The 24,006-nt window shown below is 35.8% G+C and overlaps 1 protein-coding gene across 1 annotated transcript in view; it reads right to left on the reverse strand.

The window, feature by feature from the left end:
• Positions 1-4,020: 4,020 nt before the first annotated feature.
• NAA16 (N-alpha-acetyltransferase 16, NatA auxiliary subunit) overlaps positions 4,021-24,006 on the reverse strand; it is a 104,030-nt gene continuing 84,044 nt past the window's right edge. Inside the window, exons 14-20 of the mRNA XM_043998383.1 lie at positions 21,921-22,134; positions 21,175-21,368; positions 16,231-16,339; positions 11,412-11,510; positions 10,140-10,283; positions 9,426-9,523; positions 4,021-5,891 (exon numbers count right to left, since the gene is read on the reverse strand). Coding sequence (XP_043854318.1) covers positions 5,691-5,891; positions 9,426-9,523; positions 10,140-10,283; positions 11,412-11,510; positions 16,231-16,339; positions 21,175-21,368; positions 21,921-22,134 — 1,059 coding nt within the window. The 3' untranslated portion in view covers positions 4,021-5,690. The remainder of the gene's footprint in view (positions 5,892-9,425; positions 9,524-10,139; positions 10,284-11,411; positions 11,511-16,230; positions 16,340-21,174; positions 21,369-21,920; positions 22,135-24,006) is intronic.

Below are 24,006 nucleotides of genomic sequence, written 5' to 3' on the forward strand. Positions count from 1 at the left end.
GGCCTTCCAAACCAGAGATTTTATCATTGTGACACATAATTGTGGGGTGTGTTGGGAGGTTGGAGAAGAACTTATTAAGACATGTACTTGACCTTAAGTGTTCCCTAGATGCTCTTCTCCTTTAGAGCTATGAGAGAAATGCAAAACTCCAAGTTACAAATTGCTGTACTGATCAATTCAACAAACATTTAAGTTCCATGTGCAAAGTATTGATAAAAACACTGGTGGAAAAGGACAGTCTCCTTTTTGTGGTGGCTAAGAACTGGAAATCAAAGGAATGTCCATCAATTGGGGAAAGGCTAAACAAGCTGTGGTATATGATGGTGATGGAATATTATTGTGCTATAAGAAATGACAAGCAGGAGGGGCAGCTAGGTGACGCAGTGGATAAAGCATAGGCCCTGGATTCAGGAGGACCTGAGTTCAAATCCGACCTCAGACACTTGACACTTACTAGCTGTGTGACCCTGGGCAAGTGACTTAAACCTCATTGCCCTGCCCCGCCCCCCCAAAAAGTGACAAGCAGGATGATTTCAGAAAGGCCTGGAAAGAATTGTATGAATTGATGTATAATGAAGTGATCAGAACCAAGAGAATGTTGTGCACAGAGACACCAATGTTGTTTGACAAACTGAATGACTTAACTACTCTCAACAATACAATGATCCAAGACAATCCCAAAGGACTATTGATGAAAACATACTATCCACCTACAAAGAAAGAACTGATATTAACTGAACACAGACTGAAGCATGCTATTTTTCACTTACTTTCATTTTTTTCTTTTATTCAAGTTTTTTGTACAAAATGACTAATATGGTAATGTTTTACATAATTGCATATGTATAACCCATATCTGATTGCTTACTGCCTTAGGGAGGGAGGGAGGGAAGGGATAAAAATTGGAACCCAAAACTATAAACAAAAATGTATTAAAAAAAAAAAAAGGCAGGGAGGCAGTTTCTAGTTTCTGAGTCCCTCTTCAAGCTCTCCAGAACCAAAACTACCTAAGCAAAAAGAATTGCCTTTTTGGGTACCAAACATAAATGCTCCAAGTCCTGCCAGCTTCCCCACTTCTAAATGTTCCATTCCCCAGGATTTGTGTTGGGAAGTTGCAGGAATAGCTGTCCTAGCAGAGATTGCTTCATTTTGATCTCAGTAAGGTGCGTACTTCGGCCCAGTATGATTCCATGCATATTAACAGTCTTAAATTGATTTGCTGAGTTCCGTTGCACCTAAGCAATAAACAACGACTTGTTGATAGGTCAGACTTTACCTCTTGGGCTTTTGTTTGGTTCATTTTGCATGGCTGAAAATCTCTTTCCTCTACTGTGTTCAAGACTCTTTATATGTGAAGGGTTGGAGCACACCCACATAGAAATAACATCCTGGATAGAACTTGGAAGTGTTAACTTCACAAAAGCCTTGTGAAGCAGATAATTATTCTCATTTTACAAGTAGTTCAGTATGCCCAGAGGGCTATGGGACTGTTCATACTCTTTGACCCAGTGGTACCACTGCTAGGTCTGTATCCCAAAGAGACCATAGAAAAGGGAAAAGGAACCATATGTACAAAAATATTTAGAGCAGCTCTCTTTGTGGTGGCAAAAAATTGGAAATTGAGGGAATGTCCATCAATTGGGAAATGGCTAAACAAGTTGTGGTATGTGAATGTAATGGAATACTATTATGCTGTAAGAAACGATGAACAGGAGTTCAGAGAAACCTGGACTTACATGAACTGATGCTGACTGAGAGGAGCAGAACCAGGAGAACATTGTACAAAGTAACAGCAACATTGGCGATAGGCTTGGTTCTTCTCAGCACTGCAACAATCCAAAACAGTTTCAAAGAACTCATGATAGAAAATGTTCTCAACATCCAGAAAAAAGAACTGTGCATTATGAATGCAGATTGAACCATACTGTTTCCACTTTTGGACTGTTTTTTTTTTCCTTCTTTCTTGAGGTTTTTCCTTTGTGCTTTTGATTCTTCTTTCACAAGATGACTAATGTAGAAATATGTTTAATTGTGATTGTACATATACAACCTATATCCACCTTGGGAAGGAGGGAGGGAAGAGAGGGTGGGAGAAAAAAATTTGGAACTAAAAATCCTGTGAAAACAAATGTTGAAAACTATCCTTATATGTAACAGGAAAACAATAAAATACTTTTTAAAAAAAAGTAGTTCAGAGGTCTAAGCAGACATATTTAAGTCCATAGTGATGTGGTAGAAATTTGAACACAATTCTGTGTTCACTCTCACTGCACCATCTGAGGCAAACAATTTCAATTAAAATATATATTTAATAAGGCTGAGAAAAATTTTCTTTATGAGAACATAATTGCTATTTATTTAGAAAAAAAAAGGTTGTCACACAAGAGATTTACAAAATTCATTTCTTCTTGTTTTATCTTCAGTACATTATGTTTTAAAGCATTTGAGAGGCAACAAGGTATTGTAGACAGTGTTGGGCTTGAAGTCAAGAAGACCTGTGTTTGAATCCTGTCCCAGACACTTACTAGATGTATAATCCTTGACAAGGGTCTCAGTCACCTCATCTGTAAAAGGGGAGGGTTTGGGTAAGATATTGGATACATTCAATGGTTAAGAGAAATGCAGGAGCAGGAGCTGGTTTTACCACCCCTGGGCTGCATCTCGGTGTTCATGAAGAGCTCTCCCAAGCTACACAGCATCAATCAGGAGGCACTGGTGCTCAATGCCAAGGTCATAAACTCTTTGCTCAGTATCTAGTCACTTAGTCCTATAAACTTGGAAGCAGAATATTTATCAAATACTGCCAAAGAATCAGAGATCTTTCAATTTCGTGCAGATGTATTACCAAAGATTTTAACCAGCAGACTCATGAGAGGAAGACGATAAAAATGGAAATGATTGGAAGACGCTACATCTTAAAACATAAAAAGCAACACTTTATAATTAGCCTATGTATTACTACTTCCCCCTACTTCTAGAACCAGTACCTATTCTACTAAATAGAGCCGATAAACCTTAGTCCCTTAACTTTTCTAGAAGTCTGAACAGATTATATTATGTTTTCATTAGAATTTTAGATACAATAAATCTATGCTCTCCAGCCTCAGTAGTAAAACAAAAGCCTCCAATTTACTTGGTCTAATTTTATATCTGAAGCCATTACTGATATGTGTATTTCTCTCAATATCATCTGTGTAGTATTAGGCATTGATCTTCTGTATCTTTAAGGGAAACAAATACGAAGTGCCTATCTTTTTTATTAATCAATACAGATTTAAGCTGCAGTTACAATAAATGTAAATTAATATCATGTACGTATTATGAAATTGTTTTACTTGTGGACCAAACACATATTCAGTTAAATATGTAGTTTGTTGTTGTTCAGTCATTTCAGACTCTTCATGACCCCATTTTGGATTTTCTTGGCAAAGATATTGGAACAGCTTTGCCATTTCCTTTTCCAGCTCAATTTACAGATAAAGAAATTGAGGCAAACAGCTAATATCTGAGGCAGGATTTGAACTCAGGTCTTCTTGACTCAAGGCCTGGTGCTCTATCCACTGAGCCACCTAGCTGTCCATTCGTGGGTAACATAATACTAATTTCTATATAAGCCTTTTCCATCCCATATTTTTTAAATGTACTTAATTTTTCCCAATAAAATGTTTCATGTATTTCATTCATAAAGAGATAGATATAATGATAAGACTGGACTCGATCTCTAAAGTCACCTCCTGTTCTAACTAACCTCTCAAATACAAACCAACCAAATACTGCACCATGTTTTGTGAAGAACTTATTATCAAATTCAAAATTCAATTAAATATTACTCCATAGAAGTTCACCTTTCAAAAGGCTGATATCAATCAACCACATCATGGTAAGATATATGAGGGGAAAGATTGGGTAATCAATCAGTCGATACCTTTTCACAAATGGCCCTTCACCATAAATTAGAAATGTTTTTAAAGGTTAGAAAGAAACTAATGGTGAACATTAATAAAAATGATTCAACAGCTACACAATTTGCAAAACACAGAGCATACTGTTTGAAGTCTGGAAACTTAAGTATATTTGATGCCTAGGTGAGAATGACTCTCCACCACTTAAAAAGATTTAAAACTAAGTTTTTACCACCTCTGCATAAGATGAACATTGTACAAAACGAATAATGCTCTTTGATTATGAAACTGACATAAAGAAGTCAAACCCCAAAGGAAAACTGTATACAAAATAATTTATTGCAGCATTACATTGGTTGGCATTATTTTACAGCGAATTTTTTAGCCAAAAATTTGGAACCTAAATACATGAGGCAGAAAATAAACCATTTCAATTAGAACAGTTTACTTATCTTAATAAAATCTCCCCTTGTTTTTGCCTTAAAGGGTCTAGTTAATATTACTGAAATATTTACATAGCAGTAAAATAAAAACAAAAACACTGAATGATTTCAATTTTTCTGTACAAGCCCCAGTATCCTTCTTTAAGGTTGAGAGCCTTTCTCATAGAATAAAAAGCTATTGCCTTTCCCCAAAAAAGCCATATTGTTGAGCAGGATCATATTTTTACTGGCTAATCTAATCAAAGTTTAAACATTCGTTTTGCTATGCGGTATGTTTGAATGCATTTACCAGTTAATGCACCACACATGAAGAGTAAGAAAGTTTTTCATTATAATTTTAAAGTCAGCCTATTGCCCTCCCTTGAAGAACAAATACAAAAAAACACTCTTTTAAAATAAATTGTTTTAATAGTTACTGAAAGCAATTTAGTGAAGAAAGCATTATATTTCTTGGCCATGACTTTTCTGGAAATATGTAAACTGCCCAGTGAATTTCTATGATTTGGAGAGGAACTAATCTCCACATGCTTAATCACTAAATCACAAAATTGGAGTATCTTGCTTAAACTGTTAGATTAGCATTTCTGAAAATAAAAGAAGGGCATTGGTATTTGAGCAATACATCTCACTGATAATGTTGGTTTAAATCATGAAAAACATAAACAATCCCAACTTACAATTCTTAAAAAACACCTCTATACCTCCCACATTAGGGCCCATATTTTTAAAAAAAATCTTTAAAACAGCCTAAGAACATTCATAATGAAAAGCTTTAAAACCCCACCAAGGAGGATTCAAATTAAAGACCTGAAATAAAATGTAGTGGGAACACTGGTATTATATCCAATGTAATTAGCTAAAATTGTCCAGTGTCTAAGTTTAATCAGTAAGAAATTATTATATTTTTGTAACACACAGGTGAAAGCAGAGTCCCTCTATGTTCCTGTAATGTTCATAATTTGGGAGTTCAGTTGATAGGACAAACTATACAAGTATAAACATGTCAAATGGTGATTACAGATAAGGTTTACATAAACACTGGCATTTGGGGGTCAAGAGAACAACAAGAACAAAAGCCATTTTTAAATTATACTACCCAAATATTTCACTTTATGCCTATGAGATATTAAAATGCACCCTGGCTGGGGCAGCTAGGTGGCACAGTGGATAGAGTACCGGCCCTGGATTCAGGAGGACCTGAGTTCAAATCCGGCCTCAGACACTTAACGCTTACTAGCTGTGTGACTCTAGGCAAGTCACTTAACCCCAACTGCCTCACCCCCCCCCAAAAAAAATGCACCCTGGAAAAGTAACCCTGATCTGAATCCAGCCATGAGACTATAAGTCAAATTTCATTCGCCATCACATCATGGTTAATAGTTGTATGGTTTACTGATGCAGTACTAACATCATCCTCATTTGTAGGAGGCAGAAAGGCAGGTGAAAAGGGAAACAGTTTATGGCATGCCATCCGGTATTCTTCATACTGGGTATTACAGATCCCAAAGCTGCCATCAACCAACGCCTCAAAGACTTTTGTTAAAGTCTAAAAAAAACAAACCACAGATTAAAAATATAAATTAATTAAACACCCTCTGCCAATAAGCTATTTAATCAAACCTATACTATGTACACTGAGAAAGCCTAGATGAGTTCCACTGAGTATACAATCAAGCGCTATGCCCCTATAGTTAGGAAAAATTATCCTGAAGAAAGACCGTTAGGAGTCAAACTGTAAGACAAGAGAAAAGCAATACAATTCCAAAAGTATTCTTAAAACAATGCAAAAATAAAATACAAATATCTAAAAATGTAAGTGCTTAAAAAAAGCCTTTTTTTAATGCATACTTAAAACAGTTCTCTTAGAAGATTATTTTTTATCTATAAATATGAATACAAGTTTGAAAGTTCATCTAAACAAACATTAATCCTGCACCTATTAAGTACAGGCTCCCCACCCCAAAAAAGTGATATTCTGTTATCCCCTGGATTCCACTGTTTTCCTACATGACGAAGGCTTCAAGTATTGACTAATTGCTGCCTAAGGACCAATTTAACTAGGGAAGGGTTCAGTAACAGCACTATGTAATGAACCCTTCCCTAGTTAGACTGGTGTGAAGGGATAAGTGAGAACTTTATCTAATGAGAAGGCACAGTAAAACTGAAACACAGCAATACTGTCATTCTCACAAATGAAACCAGAAGACAATGAAATTCCAGCTATGTAAAAGACAGCTCTCTGGGAGATGGGAGGAGGGAAGGAAAAGGGTTACAGGAAGAAATCCAGCCTATCAATAGCCAAATGAAAAAATGTTTCAAATGACTAATTAGGGAAATGTAAAATAAAGCCACCTCACACCTACCAAACTGGCAAAGATGATAAAAGAAGAAAATAACAAATGTTGAAGGAGCTGTGAGAAACAAGCACATTAATTAATGCATTGTCAGTGATGCTGTAAATTGGTCCAGCTATTCTGGAAAGCAATTTGAAACTATTCACACACAAAAATCTCTAAATGTTACCTTGCACCAGAAATACCACTACTAAGAGTACATACCCTTAGAGCAGCTAGATGGTGCAGTGGATAGAGCACCGGCCCTGGGTTCAGGAGGACCTGAGTTTAAATCCAGCCTCAGACACTTGACACTTACTAGCTGTGTGACCCTGGACAAGTCACTTAACCCTCATTGCCCTGTCTCCCTCCCCCAAAAAAGTATACCCTAAGGAAACCAAAGAAAGAGGAAAAAAGACTCGTGTGTCCAAAAATATTACAAAAGCTCACTCATCAGCTCGGGAATTGCTGAAGATATTATGATATATGAATGCAATAGAACATATTGTGCTTCTAAGATATGATTAAAAAGGTGATTTCAGAGGAATCTAGGAAAACATGTATGAAGTGATAAAGAGTGAAGTAAGCAGGAAAACAATTTATACATTAACAATGTAAAGACAAACAACTTTGAAAGAAATCTGATAAATTCAGTGACCTACCATAATTCCAGTGAACCGATAATGAAGCAATCTAAGCAAATCCTGACAGAAAGGTGACATTCTTGGGTTGCAGAATGATGTTTCTGGACATGGCTAATGATAGAATTTATTTTGCTTGACTATGCAAAGGGGTTTTGTTTGTTTGGTTGGTTTTTGGTTTACTGAGTTGTTTTTTTCACTCTCTGCTGCATTTTGCTCCTTTGTTGAGTGACACTCACTATTTAGAACTTTCTGTATTTCCCATACTGTTTTGAAAATGAGTTTGTACCTTAACCAGTCCATTAATCTTAGGGCTTTCCCTCCAGAACTACTTCCAATTTATTCTGTATAAATCATATATCACCGTATGCAATATTTCACAGGAAAAAGAGATAGGCTTACAACCAAAAATAACTTGCCCTGCAAAACTGAGTATAATTCTTTTGAGAGAAAAAACAGAAACAGAGGATTTGTAAGTATTTCTAATTAAAGACTTGAGCTGAGTAGGAACTTTGAAATAAAAAGACAAGAGTTCAGAAAATACTAGAAAGGTGAATATATTGGAGCAACTGGTTGGAGCTATAGGATGATGCATTACTAGCATTCTATTGGGGAAGAAGAAACAATTGTCCCTTCAGAACCTTAACATCTTCAAAAAGTACTGAGGGAATAAAAAAATAAAAACAGAGCTAGAGGTGAACTAGTTTTGTTCCAAGGGTTAGAGAGAGGAGGAGAGGGGAAAAAGCTAAAGAATAATGTTGGAAGAACTTTTTATTTCTCATAAAAAGCAGGAAGGCATCATATGAAACTCATTCTTATTTTACAGGTACAAAATTGAGAAAACACACGCACACACAATTAGTATAGAAATACATTAAACTCAAAAGGGAAACATTCAAAGATAGGGGAGGCAGGGTTAAGAGGGAGAGGTTAATACCAAGGAGGGAACAGTCCCCAGCAAATCAATTTCCTGATCCTGAAGGAAGAATTTTTTTTAAAAGACAGAGAACTTAAAAAAAAAAAAAAAGGCAGAGAACTAGTGTCTAATGGAATGTCTTGGATTGCTTCTTTAAAAATTGAGAAATGGCTAAATAATTTGTAGTTCTAAATGCAATGGAATATTATCGAGCTGTAAAAAACGACACAAAAGAAGAGTGCAGAGAATTCTGGAAAGTATGAATTGACTTACAGGGAAGTAAGCAGAAACAGAACAATTTTATACAAGGACAGAAATACTGCAAAGAAAAAACTCTGAAAGACTTAATGCAATGACCAACCATATCTACAGAGAACTTAAGATAAAGCATGTTTTACTGACCTTGTTACAGTCATGAGAGATTCATGGTGCATAAAGAGACAAACATTTTTGGATATGACCACTGTGTGGATTTGTTTTGCTTGACTACGTTTATTAGTTATTCAGGCTTTATTTTTTTTTAATTGAAAGGGGAAGGCTGGGGCAGAAAAAAGGAAGTTAGTAATAGCAATACCAAAAAAAAGGGGAGAGGGGACTATTGGAAAAATGTTTTAATGCACTGAAGAGAACAAAAGGAAGTTCAGAAGGAAACAAAGAAAGGTAGGATAATTTTGAAAGTAATGTGGAACTTATTATACATGCACATATATATATATTTTTTAAAAAGCAAGCACTATGAAATCGAGTTGTTTCAAATATTTAATCCTCTTTTAGTGTTCTGCCATATATATGGAAAGTTCTCTTTTGAGGGATAGTGTGAAGCAGTCTTTGAATTCAGAATAAAAATTATTTTTAAAGGAAGAGAGAAAGGAGGGCCAATCTCCACCAGGATCTGGAATGTATGATAAATTTGAATAATGTGAATAGCAATGGAAGAAAGACTGCTGAATGATGGCAATAGAAGGAAAATCTGAAAATGGTAATGGGGAGCATGTAAGTTATATATATATATATATATATATAAAACAGAGTATAGCCAGGACCAGAAAGATGACAAGTGATGCGGGGTCACCCAAGGGGAGGCAGGTCTCAGTGAGTGTCAGAAATTGAAAGAGTAAAAGAGGAAGAAGTCAAGATATATATGGAAAGAAATACATTTAGTTGCATCAGCTACAAACATGACAGTTTACCTTCACATTTTTATCTTTTACACTTTCATCCAATCTAGTGGCAATAGCAATTGCTTTCTCTTGTCTTGATTCATCTAGGAAATACATCATTTTAGCACCTAAAATCACAAAATGTAAACACATTTAAAGAGAAGTACAAGACACATGGTCTTTCTGATTTCTTTTATAAATATGTTATCCAAATCACCAGTAGCCAAGCAATAACAGCAATCTTGGTGTTCAAGTGACAAAGTTATTTCCATTAAGTGGGCAAGTACAAAGATTTTTACTAATCTAATTAAACACAGGTTCTACCCTAAACTTCCCCTCTCCCACAGTCTCTAAATAATTATTTTAGTATTGGCAAGTGGAAATATTCATAAAGAACTCTGAAATAATTTTTAAATCCCAATATACACTACTTGGACACATATAGATCATGTCAGGTGTGCTGTAGAGCTGTTTTTTTCCTCAGGTATGGGTCAGACTAAATGGCCATTGAGGTCCCTTCCAAGTCTAAAATTCAGAGATTCTGTGACAACTAGGCTACCAATTTAATAGATTAAAACAGTAATTTGCTAAAATATTATACCAGTGACTTTAAAGTTACTACATCGGGGGCAGCTAGGTGGTGCAAAAAAACCCCCAAAAACAAAAAATAATAATAGTTACTCTATCTATAAGAGATATTTAGCTCACTAGATTCTAAAACTAAAAACATTATAGCAAGCCTACCTGAAAGTAGATGCTGAATAGAGGTAGCATTATGTTTGAGAAATTCTTCATTAAAACTTTCCAAATCCTTGTTAACAAAGATTTTCTGCATTTCTTGGGTTAGGACTTTATTCACTATTTCTGGGAGATTACTATGATTAGATACTGAAAAAAAAAGTTTTAAAAAGTTTATCATCAACTAAAATATTAGGTTTATCTCAAACTACAAATTCTCTCTCTCTCTCCCCCTCCCTCCTGTACAGTATTAAGATGACAAAAGTAGTGCTGGACTTAGAATCATCCTAACTTCTAAATATATTGATATATACATATCCACATATACATATGTATGTGGATATAAGTAAACACGTGTTATTATGAATTTATTGCTATTTTTAAAGAAATACAAAGGAGAACGAACATAAGCAATATGACTATTTCTCACTTTATAAACTTGAATTAAAAACACTTAATTTTGAGCTAATAAGCAGTCTACGTGGTGTGTGTCCTAATGGATAGAGAACCAGCCCCTCTGAGTCAGTGTGTAATTTAAGATTCTAAATGTGGATTCTAATCTGTTCCCCCAGTTTTGGGGGAAACTGACTAAAATCACTGATAAAACGAGTTTAGGTTTTTAAGGGTTTATTGAAAAATAGAAAGAAAAAGATTGAGAACAGAATTCCAACAGCCTGGCATTCCTATCTTTCCTCAAATTTCCGATGAAGTCCTCTGCCGCCACCACCACCATCAAGTCAGGAACCCAAAAGAGCGAGAGCTCTCCGCGCAGGCTCCCTTTCCTCCTTCCTGTCTCCTCCCAGAAAATAGGAAGCTCCTCAAGTTGATTGGCTGGTAGCCTTGATAGACAGCACCCATGAGCAAACGACATTTCCTGATGCCAAGGAAAAGCCACATGGCCTTGCCCTCTGAGGCATTTTCCTCAAGGCGGCGCTTACCCACAGCAAGTCTCCAGTAGGTGGCATCATTCCAATCATTACATCAGGAAGATGTCTGAAAGATATTGTAGGCTGTATGACCCTACATACTACTTAACCTCCTGGAGTCCTTGCAGCTTTCTAAGACCTTAAGTTGCAGAGATGGTGCTGAACTGCACTAGGAGAGGGAGCTTTGTTACCAGGAGGTACCCATACCAATGAAATCATGGGCTCCCTACCTGCCTCTACTATTATTTTCTGTATTAATCTTGTGGATATATTTTTATTTAGCCACAACTATTTCACTCAAAGAAAAAAATCTGAGAGTAAGAGAGGTATAGAAAGGATTCATTATACTTACCAGATCTAGAGAATTTAATTAAACACTCATGTAGCCAAGGGTTATTACAGTTAATAGCAAAAGCTCTTTTGACCGACTGCAACATTAACAAAAATTTTCCTGTATTGGAAAATTAAAGAAAGTCATTCAGATTATTTTATTTTTGTCACACTGTAATTAAGTAATTTTTCCTCCCCACCTCCCAGAGTACTAAGTTTATTATTTTCTCAAGCATATAACAAAACTAGCTATAGGGGCAGCTAGGTGGCGCACTGGATAAAGCACCGGCTCTGGATTCAGGAGTATCTGAGTTCAAATCTGACCTCAGACACTTGACACTTACTAGTTGTGTGACCCTGGGCAAGTCACTTAACCCCCATTGCCCTGCAAAAAACCAAAAAAACAAACAAACAAAAAACAAAAACAAAAACAAAACTAGCTATAGAGGACAGACAATTATAAATCACAAAAGGTTTTCCTGATCCTTTACTCTAAGCAGTATTTTGGGGGTGGGGGGCGGGGCAATGAGGGTTAAGTGACTTGCCCAGGGCCACACAGCTAGTAAGTGTCAAGTAGCTGAGGCTGATTTGAACTCAGGTACTCCTGAATCCAGGGCCGGTGCTTTATCCACTGTGCCACCTAGCTGCCCCTAAGCAGTATTTTTAAATGGTATAAAACAATGCTGAGCAAGTGTTAGAAAAACTAAAAATAATAATTTCAGTATTTTTAACTTCTTGATCCAAAAAAGCAAATCCATGAATATATTTTCCTGAATTACATTAGTAACTAATATGGGGACTAAACAATCATTTATATTTTACAATCCAAGTATGATATCAAAATAATCAACTTCCTTTAATAATTTAATAACCAACTTCCCTCTTCAGCTATTCCCAGATACTACATTTGTTGCATGTTTAATACTCCCTAAATTAAACTAAAATATTTTTTGTCAAATAACCTTCACTAGTCTTGAATATGAGATGATTATTCAAGTAATTGGCATTGATATTTTTAAAAAACCTGTTGGACTATAGAAAGTATTTGATAGAGACCAAAATGCTTCCTTAAAGGCTTTGCTCCAACATGGTATCTCCCATGATTATGTTAAAATCATAAAAGAGTCCTTGAAAGATACAAGGGAGACAACCATGCTCAGTGACTCCTGAAATATAAATATCAAGTAAGGCAGAAAGGCAACATATATGTTCACCAAAGGTTGCACCACTGTTTTGGAGGATGTCCAGCTAAATCTAAATGGAGAAGGGACTTCACACAAATTATGAAGTCCTCCAGATGTTCCTACTCACAGGTAACACCCTTTTGACCACATCAAGCCCAGCCCTGAAATGCTTAAAAGTCTCACTCACTGAAATTCATACTTTCATATCTTTCAATGAAACTATGACATCATCAATGGCGGCACTGCTTTCAATAATGCAGAACACAATATATCCATGTCTTCCCATCCTATGCAACTCATACATATCTCAAATCTGGGGTGAACTCCCCTAAGTTTCTTAACACTAAGTGGATATCAATAGAGCACTTGGGTTATCCATTGGATATTTCTCAACTCTAACTACATGATCAGTCCTTTTTCCAATCATGTTTTTTCTGATGACATCCTCTGCCACTTCCCCTATGATAATATAATGTTGATAACATTAAAATATGTAATATACATGTTACATGTTTTAAAATATAATGCTAAAGCTACTATGTAATTCATAACTTCAGTTCTTCAGAGAATGAAGTAATCCATCACTCAGAATCATACATAATCCCTGGAAGAATACTGGAGTTAAAAAGCCAAGGCTTTGTTTCAGAATAAGGCTTGCATTCAATTTTTTAAATCTGTACAATTTTCTAAGGGCAATTCAGCCTGCTCTCCTCTAACTCAATATTGGCTCCATCTCATCATCCATACAGAATTTCTGCCTAAGATGCATGAGGCTGTCCATCCAATTATATATCAATATGGAAACATATTCTTCACCCCCTTGGATTATCCTGTGTAATTAGGAACAACTTATTTGAGAATTATGAGTCTCAATTAGGCAGATCCTCCTGTACCACTCCAAGGCCTGATGAGATTAGCAGTGTCATCCACAAAATGGCACTTCTAGAGGACACTATTGGACGTAGGAAATCCCTCAACAAGGGCTTCACACTGAAAATCCTCCATCACAGTGGCAAACACCCCCTAGAAAGCAATTACCACTAATTCTGATATGTGTCCTATTACTGGTCCTCATCTAAATTACTATAATATTTTAATTAAGCAGTTGCTTTGTGGTAAACTGCCTAATCAACTGACATGGTGACAACGCTAAACCATAGTTTAAAATAATGCAGCACAGACATGGTTTCCTATGAAACCACACTGGCAGATAAACTAGCCTAAAGTAAAACTATCAAGACAGCCTTTTTTTTCCTTAAACAAAATGTGCTGGGAAGTTTGAAGAATCAAGGCTACAACACAAAGGATAGTCTTAATATCTTGACCTTGTTAATCAAATACATGTCTTTGAACACAGGACTATGAGACCTAATGGTAGCATACATACAGTCTAAATCTTTCAACAAATGACAACTGTAAAAATATGATTTGTAAATTGTTCATCCAATTGCCCCAAAGATTAGCAGTGAGGAACTGTGATAATCTGATACCCAGGTAGGTGATCCAGTGTTAATTCACATGACTCTTCAAATTCCAAGCCTGCCAAATCTAGATAAGTTCGCTCACATTTGGGACACAAACCCCAAAGTGGCTCAGTGGATTTCTGTGCCCCATGTTCCCTGATATCTGAATTCCATATATCAATAATTTCCTATGGACAATAACAGAATCGAACATATATACACGTCTTAAAATGCTTTTAATCACAACAGGAAGCATTTCTGTTGCAAAGCAGAATTTGGAAGTAGTAGTCCAGAGAGGGCCAAAGCCCCTTTTTCTGGATGACTGACATCAAATGAATTCGAATGGTTGTCTGGAATGTCTGCCATATAGTGAGCAAAATGTCTTAACCTTAAGGGTACATGAGAGTGAAGTGATTTCATCTTTTGAATTGGGTGATAAAATAATATTCCTGAGAGTCAATATGCAATAACAATATGCAGAGGAATTCAGGTTAGAGAATAGAGCAATATCCTCTAAGTTAATGGAGGGGAAAAAACCCCTGAGAATAATTTCTTTCCTAGGCCTTAACAATTTAGGATGAGGGAAGTTACAAAAACAGTAGAGAACACAGATGTTGGCCTGAATAATGGCTAAAATAGCCAAGAACCAGATTTGTAGAACCACAAAGATGACAATGGAAAACAGGGCTGAAGTCTCAGTTCTGAATTCAATAATGATTATTTCTATTACTATGACGACTGTTTTAACCAAAATTTCTGAATAAGCATGCTATGTCAACATTCCAATAGATAGGACATACTAATCAGACTATGCTGATTTGGATACAACAAATAATCCAAAGCAAATATCCTTATGCCAACTTCAAGGTCCATGTAACAGCCAGTTGTCTATGATGAAGCATCTGATTACATAAAGTTTGTAGATAATTCTCATTTGCTAATTCATTTCAAAAGCTAAACTATGAACACTTTTCCTTATTTTTTCATAGCATTTTTAGGTGGCTTTCATTGTCCCTCACTTCTTTCCACTTAAAATAATTTTTGCCAAAAAAAGAAAACTAAATTCCCAAGCAATGTATTAAAGAGAACTGAAGACAACTGACATAGTACTTCTGGGTTCTTCAGTTTAGGGGAGCTATAAGAACTCATCCAGAGGAGGGTAGCTACTAAGTACCCTGATCAGTAGCTATGAAGGAGAATGGTTAGAGAATTTAGTGATGTTTAGACTTAAGGAAAGAAGATTTGGGATGACAACATCTGTCATCAAATATATTTAAGACCGGCGAGTAAAAGAAACGTATACTCTAGGGCACTAGGAGTGGAATTAGGGCCAATCATGGGAAAGCAGATTTCTGCTCAATATAAATTAGAAATGTCCAAAAGGAGAATGTGCTATCTCACAAAACGAGTGCTCCACTGAAGGTGTTCAAGTACAGGCTGGATAACCATTTTGGGGTACTGGTGTTAAAAGGAATCTTATGAAAGGCAATGAGTTGGATAAAGTGATTGCCACTAGCTGAGGTTTCTATATGAATGGGAAAAATACAATTGCATCTGGGACTTCATCAATCTGGATGCTTTCTCCAACAGCACAGACAGCAAGCAAGCCAACCATACATGCCCATCCTATGGGACTCTTCTCCATATCTTCCCAGGAGTTTAGCACAAGATGTCTATCCAATGTGCTGGAAGTCTCCCTTGGTTCTTTTTGACATTTCTAGAATACCAGTGGAACACTGTGGCTGTTCATACCATCATCTCTTCCTATCATACGTTTCCCTGATGGCATTTTTTACTCATTGGTTATATGTTGCAGCCTGTTCACATCTACCATGAACTTCTCTGTAGCTGTCTGCGTGCTATTCATTTTAGATTTTTCAGTCTTATTTCAGTGCCTCATGGTAATGTGAAGATGACTCTAAATTCTCAAAGATTACAACAGTGAAATTTAAGCTCTGGAAGGCTCCAGCAGGCTATACACCACTGAGTATGGCTCTGACATATTAAGTCTTGTTTTTGAGGGATAAATTAACTATAAGTACAAAAATCCTCATCACCAGGCTGGACACTTGGTAATTAGTTCTTTTGCCATGGCAATCCATTAAACTATACACTGTGAAAATGGTAAATTTGTTTAGTTCCTAAAACAATCAATGATTCAAACTAAAAGAAAAAAAGCTTTAAGTCACCTTACCTTTTCTAAAGTATATTTCAAACGCTAAAAGATGAGTGTCTATGTTATCAGCAACAAGAGTCTTAAGTGGCATAAGGAACTTGATAGCTTCCTCTAATGGATTTTCTACCTGTTTTAAAAGGAAAGTAAAAATCATTTAAAACATAGCACCAAGAACTGATTTTATGTCCTTTTTTATTCTTTTTTTTTTTTAAGTGAGGCAACTGGGGTTAAGTGACTTGCCCAGGGTCACACAGCTAGTAAGCGTTAAGTGTAACGATGTGTATACCACAAGGCCCTGTCCTAGGCCCTCTTCTCTTTCCTACACTCTCATTTGATGACTTCATCAATTCCCATGGATTTAATTGTCATCTCTATATAGATGAGTACTTATTTCCAGTCTGAACGTCTCTCCTGAGATCCAGAAACACATGACCACTTGTCTATTGGACAGTTCTTTTTTTTTTCCAATTACATCTAAAGATATTTTTTTTGAGCTCCAATTTTTTCTCCCACACTCCCTTCCCTCTCCCCTCCCAAGGCCAGCAAGCAATCTGATATAGGTTAAACATTACAATCATGCTAAACATATTTCTACATTAGTTATGTTGTGAGAGAAGAATCAGAAGAAAAGGGAAAACAATGCAAGGAAGAATAAACAAAAACAGTAACAAAAAAGTAACAACAAAAGCAAAACCTTATGCTTAAATCTGCATTCAGACTCCATAGTTTTTTTTCTGAATGTGAAGAGCATTTTCCACCATAAGTCTTTTGGCATTGTCTTGGATCACTGTATTGCTGAGAAGAGTTAAGTATATCACAGCTGATCATCACAAAATGTTGCTGATACTGTGTACAGTGTTCTCTTGGTTCTGTTCATTTCACTCAGCACAAATTCATGTAAGTCTTTCCACGTTTTTCTGAAATCTGCCTGCTCATTGTTTCTTTCTTTTTTTTTTTTGGTGAGGCAATTGGGGTTAAGTGACTTGCCCAGGGTCACACAGCCAGTAAGTGTTAAGTGTCTGAGGCTGGATTTGAACTCAGGTACTCCTGACTCCAGGGCCAGTGCTCTATCCACTGCGCCATCTAGCTGCCCCCTGCTCATTGTTTCTTACAGCACAATAGTATTCTATGACATTCATATATCACAGCTTGTTCAGCCATTCCCCAATTGATGGGCATCCCCTCAATTTCTAATTCTTTGCCACCACAAAAAGAGCAGCTATGAATATTTTTGTACATGTGGGTCCTTTTACCCTTATTGCACATTCCTACTGCATATCCCAACAACACTTCAAACTCAACATGTTCAAACCAAAACTCATTGTGATTCCCTCCAAACTTCCCCTTTGTCAAACTTCCCTATTTCTATCAAAGGCACCACAAAGGTTTATAACCTTAGCATTGTTTCAACTCTACTCTCATCCCATCTATCAATCAGCTGACAAACCTCTGGTATTTGACCACTTTTCTCTATTCACAGAGCCTTCTCTTTAATTTAGGACCTTACCACTTCTCATTTGAAATAGCTTCATAATTGGTCTCCCTGTTTCAAGTCTCCCCTCTCTCTAATCTCCTCCATGCAGCTGCCAAATTGATTTTCCTTAAATATAAGTTTCCCCCCACCCCCAATAAACTCCAATGGCCCCTTATTATTATTATTATTTCTCTGCTTAGCTTTTTTTTTTTAAGTGAAGCAGTTGGGGTTAAGTGACTTGCCCAGGGTCACACAGCTAGTAAGTATCAAGTGTCTGAGGTCAGATTTGAACTCAGGTCCTCCTGAATCCAGGGCCCGTGCTTTATCCACTGCGCCACCTAGCTGCCCCCTCTGCTTAGCTTTTAAAGTCCTTTAAAAATGGTCTCAATCTATCTTTCTGGCCTCATTATATATTACCCTCCTTTAAGCATATTCTATGGTGCAAAATGGCTTTTGTATTATTCTCACATGTGACACTTTACCTTCTTTCTCTGTGATTTTACCCTGGCCACCGCCCCCATACCTGAGAATACCCCCAACACCTCAGCCATAGCCCCATAGAAGTCTTTACTTCCTTCAAGACTGAGTTCAAGCACTGCCTTCTAATTCATGAAATCTTTCTTGATCTTCACTCCTAAACCGCTAGTGCCTTCCCTTCCTAACTTGCTTTCTATTTATTTTTTTATTTACTTATATGTATACGTGTTGTCTTCCTTGGCAGCTAGGACCATCATCTTTGTCTTCTGTTTCCTCAACATAATACCTGGTACATAGCTCATATTTAACAAATGCTTGAGAAGGGCCCTCCCAAAAAATATGAAAAGACACCCCCAAATCCACTCCTCTGTAAGTCCACAGCTATGGAACATTGCATATTATATGATTAGTTTTGTTGGTTTTTTCCCCTTCTTTAAAAATTTAGTACCAGTTATGTGGGATGGCTCTCTGGGAGAGGGAAGGAAATCCTGGTAATGTTAAAAAAAAGACATGTGTATATATTATATATGTGTGTATACACACATATATGTATGTATGCATGTATACTTACATAAACATATATACAGAGAGAGTGAAAGATAGGGGTTTTTTTTAATGCTTGTTGATTGAATGATCTGCAGTGTTTATTTAAAATATAAGTACTGATGAAATAGCTATATGAGACATCTATCCAACTGTATTATTGGTCTGGAAAGTTTTACCTATGTGGATAATTAAATGGTTCTCACTCAGGAGGCTGTGTGCTGTTCCAGAGCTTAATTCTATAAGCAGATCATTAACAACAACAATAACAACACTTCCAGTACTTTAGGGTTTGCAAAATGCTTTATAAATATTATCTCACGTGATCCTTACAACAAGCCTAGAGGCAGCCGCTAGGGTTATTACTTCATTTAACAGATGAGGAGACTGAGGCAAAAGACATTAAATAACCTGACTAGGGGTAACATAGCTAATGAGTGTGTCTGAGGTTGGATTTAAACTCAGGTCTTCCTGATTTCAGGTCCAATATTCCAGGCATGGAGCCATCTAGCTGTCTCTACAAAAATGAGGTCCCTCTTTCATTTGGATTCTGCACCAGACATGCTTCATTCACAATGGTGGCAAATACCTTTATTGAGATTATGCCAGTATGTCTCCTATGATATTAATAATTAGGGGAATGAATAGTCATTTCTACTCTTAACAAATTTCATGGCATCTTGTATGATTTTATATATGAAACAATTTGAAATTATCTAAATTGCAACCGTATCTGCTCCTTTTAATTTCTGCTCCCAATTTAGTATTGATTTTTGTCTTTGCTCTAAAAAACCAGTGATCTGTCAAGATAGGCAGCTAACTTGGAAATTATTCCAACATAGGAAAAATGATTATTTATTTCTTAGAAGTCAACAAATCAAGAAAACAAACTTTATTTAAGCACCTCCTCTGTGCCAGATAATGTGCTAAGAACTGGGGAAATATAAAAACTAGTCCCTCCTCTCAAGAAGCTCCCAGTCTCATTAATGAGAAAGACAACATTCAAAAAATTACTATGTACAAACAAGACAGAGACAGGGTCAACTGGATAAAATCATAGATGGAAGGCATTAGCATTAAGGTGGATCAAGAAAGGTTTTCTGCAAGAAAGTAGAATTTTAGCCAGAACCTTAGGGAAGTCATAGAAGCCAAAAAATAGGGGAAATCCAGGCATGTGAAAATAAAGTAAGTCATAAGATAGAGGGTTGTGTGTGAGGAACAACAAAGAGACTGCTGAGAATAGAATCAGTTGCATTTTTTGTGATATTATTGGAAATTCACAATGGCAAGAACTTTTCAATTATCTTCTTGAAGAAAGTAGTCAGAGCTAAGAAGCTTTTATATAGTTCAGAAGCTTTTGGTCTCCCTGATTTCTTACTTCCAGAACCATATTTTCTACCATCTCTTCCCCTGTGTCTACCTTTGCATTGAAATGACCAAAGATTAAACTACATGACAATTTCTTTTGGAGGGTCTTACTAAGTTCTTATTGCAATACCATTCTATAAATTTCTCTACCACCATCTACCAACTACAAGAGATATTAGAGCATAATGTGAGATTTAAAATTGGATATTAGATCATAAATCTCCCCTACTTAACCTTTCCCTTAATTTATCTCCCAAACTAGTAAATGGAAGAAGCTTTTGGTTTTCTAGATAGACCTTTTTATTTATTGTTATGGTAGTCACAATGTGATGTTGATTAGAAGGATAGGAAAGTAGAAACACAATACAAATCGTCTTAAGTCTAAGCTTAGTCTATATTCCTTATAAAAACTCACCAAACCGAAAAGGCCACCTTTGGAGCGAGAGCCCGTCTGTACCGCGCCGTCAGGAGTCCCGCCAAGCAGGCCTTTTCGGAGTCTATCTAGAAAACCAAAAGCTTCTTCCATTTACTAGTTTGGGAGATAAATTAAGGGAAAGGTTAAGTAGGGGAGATTTATGATCTAATATCCAATTTTAAATCTCACAATAACCTACAAATATCTTCATGAAGGTCTTTTTGCAAATGCTCATCATGAGTACTGAAATAAGAGATAATCAAATGTTTCCCATGAAATGTTACTTATTGCCTTTGGATATATGATAAAGCCAACTCCTTAATATGCTTGTTTAGGGAAAATTTGTATGCTATCTTCCATTTAGCTATAATTTCCTTTGGTTTCTAGTTTCATATTTACAGCCTTAAAATAACTAAAACTTTGTGCAACTGTGAAAATAAAATGATCTCTAAAGTGGAAAAGCATAAAGAAAAAGACTAGAATATACCCTGAAGCTGACAAAATACTTGTTCATGCAATTAATTTTTGTTATCAACTGACACTCATTTTTACCAATGTTGTTACTGATGTGAGGACCATGAAATGACTTCTAAATCAAAGACTAAATTGTGTCAATGTCAGAAAAGTCTATTGTCTGGCAGTATCATAATGCAGAGACATTATCGTTTCAACATGTCTGTTTTACCCTTTCAAGTTTTTCTGGCACTAATTCTTCCTTGAGGCCACTGGCTTCTTCTTCTTCCTCATCTCGCTTTTTCTTCTGATTTTTCTGTTGCCGTTCTCTTCCGGCATGCTTCCTCTCTTCTTCCAATTTAGCTTTTTTCTGGGCTCTTCTCTGCTTGCTGAGCAATTTCTTTAATTCTTTGGCTGAAAGGTTTTCTACAAATACAAAAATAAGCCAAAAATCCTTAATCAAAGTTTCATACAGTGAAAAAGTATTATTAATTGAGTTTATGCAAGCCCATAAGCTTAATTTTTTATACAATTTTTGTAAACTATAGATGCTGATTCTTCAGATATGCAATATACAAAAGACTTTATGTCTTTGATGTTGAGGAATTACATGGTATATATGCATGAATCCAACAGGAATAAGACTATATCACATTTAATATTCCTCAGATGTCAAGAAGTTAATGCTAGGTCATACTGCAATAAAACCTTATAAATAACCAAAACAATGGTTTTCCTTTTCTTTGTCCTATTTTACAATGACACTTTAATTCGATAAATCTTTTTATACTACTCAGTTCCTTAAATTTTCTAAATCATGTTATCCTTCTCCAAAGTGAAGTGAAATAATGACCTAAATATCTGTTAAATTATTCTCTAGACAGTCTCACCATTGCTGCAAAGGACAGAAAATCCACGAGCTTCATAACACAACCTTAAGTTTCTAGGCCCTTGTCTTATGTAGTTCTTATTAGTTACCTGAATTCACTTCTTGTTCTTTGCTTTCATTGGTTAATGGATTATCATGCAATTTCAAGTATATTTCGACTGCAGATCGGGCAGCCTTGAAATAGAAGGTGTGTTTTCTGAGTACATCTTCTAATCGCAATAGGTCAACATAGGCACGAAGAGTCATCTTTCTCATGCAGTATGTATGGAAGTCAAACTGATCGTCTGTTATCTCAAAAAAATGCTTTAAAAAAAAACACAAAAAAATTTATTACACATGGTCATGACTCCCACTCTGACATAAATTGCACTAAGTGAACCTCTGAGGTCCTTACCAGTTTTGAGGTTTTATAATTTGATTACTAAAACCAGGAAAATTATTTTTACTTCTATATAGAAAAATACCTGGGATTTGAAAACAGAATTTAAAACATTCACAACTTTTCCTGGCAGCCCATTCCAGTACTCAATCACTCTTACATGATAAGTCTTCCTTTGTGTTTAACTTCTATTTCTCTTGTTGAAATCTAGGCCTATTTCCTCTAGCTCTATCTTCTTTGGATAGAGAGGACAGCATTCTCTTCATAATATTCGATACATTTTAAGGCAATTATCAAGTTACATACCTGTGGGCTAATGTAAAGAATTTGCTATTGTTTGAGATTTTGTTTATATTTTTCTTCATTAAAATTTTTTTTCATATATCAAGAGCCCTCATCAATCTTTCCCATAAATGAATCAATGGAGATAGAATGCTTCTCTAGAATCTCTATACCTTAACTTTCCTTACTAAATAGTTGCCCTAACTTTTATACCATTTTGTTGGAGTCAAATAAATGGAAAAAACTGAAGGCATCAAGGAAATTATAGAAGATACCAGCTCTATAATCTTTCGATGGTTTTAGTCAGTTGGAAAAGATGGGGACATATTCAACTAAATATAAGCCTGACAATGGCGTTGGAAGGAGCCTTGGAGGTCATATGATTCAACACCCTCATTTTAAAAATGGCTCAGGTGGGTTAAGTGATTTGCCCAAGGTCACATAAGTATTAAATATCAAAGATGATGTGAACCCAAGGTCTCTGGACACCCAAAGCCAGTGCCAAGTCCATTAAGTTCTATTCACTTTCAAGTTTTGTTCTAATAAAGGAATTCAAAGTTGAGGACTACATATGTACAACACAAGAAAATAAAGTATATAAAGGATAAAGTTAATAACCATATTAATTTACAAATCTTTCAGAAATCATGTAGTAAGCATATGAACAAACATACATGTGAACTCCCCATCAATGAGCTAGTCAGTTTACATATGGAAACGATATATAATTGACTTCTTTTTTTTTTTTTGACAAAGGTGAAAAGATGTGCATTTTGCAGTGAAGAGGTAGTTTTCCTTAATATGAACCAACATATCTAGCATACCTCAGAATAATTTAAAGTTCAATAACATTGTTGAGAAAGTGAAAAGCGAAAGAATAACTATGAAGACCATTAAGAAATTAATGGGTTTTTTCTTTTTCATTTTTAAAGTGCACAGGCATTAATTTAAATTTTAAAAAGCAACACAAACTTCTAACAAGTTGAGTTATATTCTAGCAAATGGATTTTAAGTCATGTCTCTAAAATAGGAGGGAACCATTGACATCTAGAAATTTCTATACCATCACCTTATCAGTAATAGCCCACAGGCTGCCTCTCTCCACCTGTCTTCCATTAGTTACGTGGTTAAACAATTTAGGATTGACACAGTAGCCAATTTAGAATTAAAATTACTTTGAACAAGACAAAGTATACAGATGGTTTAAGCAATTTATACCATTTTGTTATTTCTGCTTTTTTGTTGGGGGAAAAAGAGTACAGAGATGCCACAAAGAAATAAAGACAAACTCAATAATCTGGGAGGATTTTTACTCTCAAATTTTATGACACTAAGAAAAACTAGGCAAGTTAAAAACAAAGAAAAATAAAATAAAGCTAATAATCCCAAAATTAAGCCCCAGATAAGTCTAGCAGTATAATGGAGCTAGTCAACTGAAAAGCCTGAAGATTAACTATAGAAAACTACAGGGAAAAAAACAACAACACATTTACCATGTATCGCAAAGCAGTGAA

The sequence above is a fragment of the Dromiciops gliroides genome, chromosome 3 (assembly GCF_019393635.1).
Source record: "Dromiciops gliroides isolate mDroGli1 chromosome 3, mDroGli1.pri, whole genome shotgun sequence".
NCBI lineage: Eukaryota > Metazoa > Chordata > Mammalia > Microbiotheria > Microbiotheriidae > Dromiciops > Dromiciops gliroides.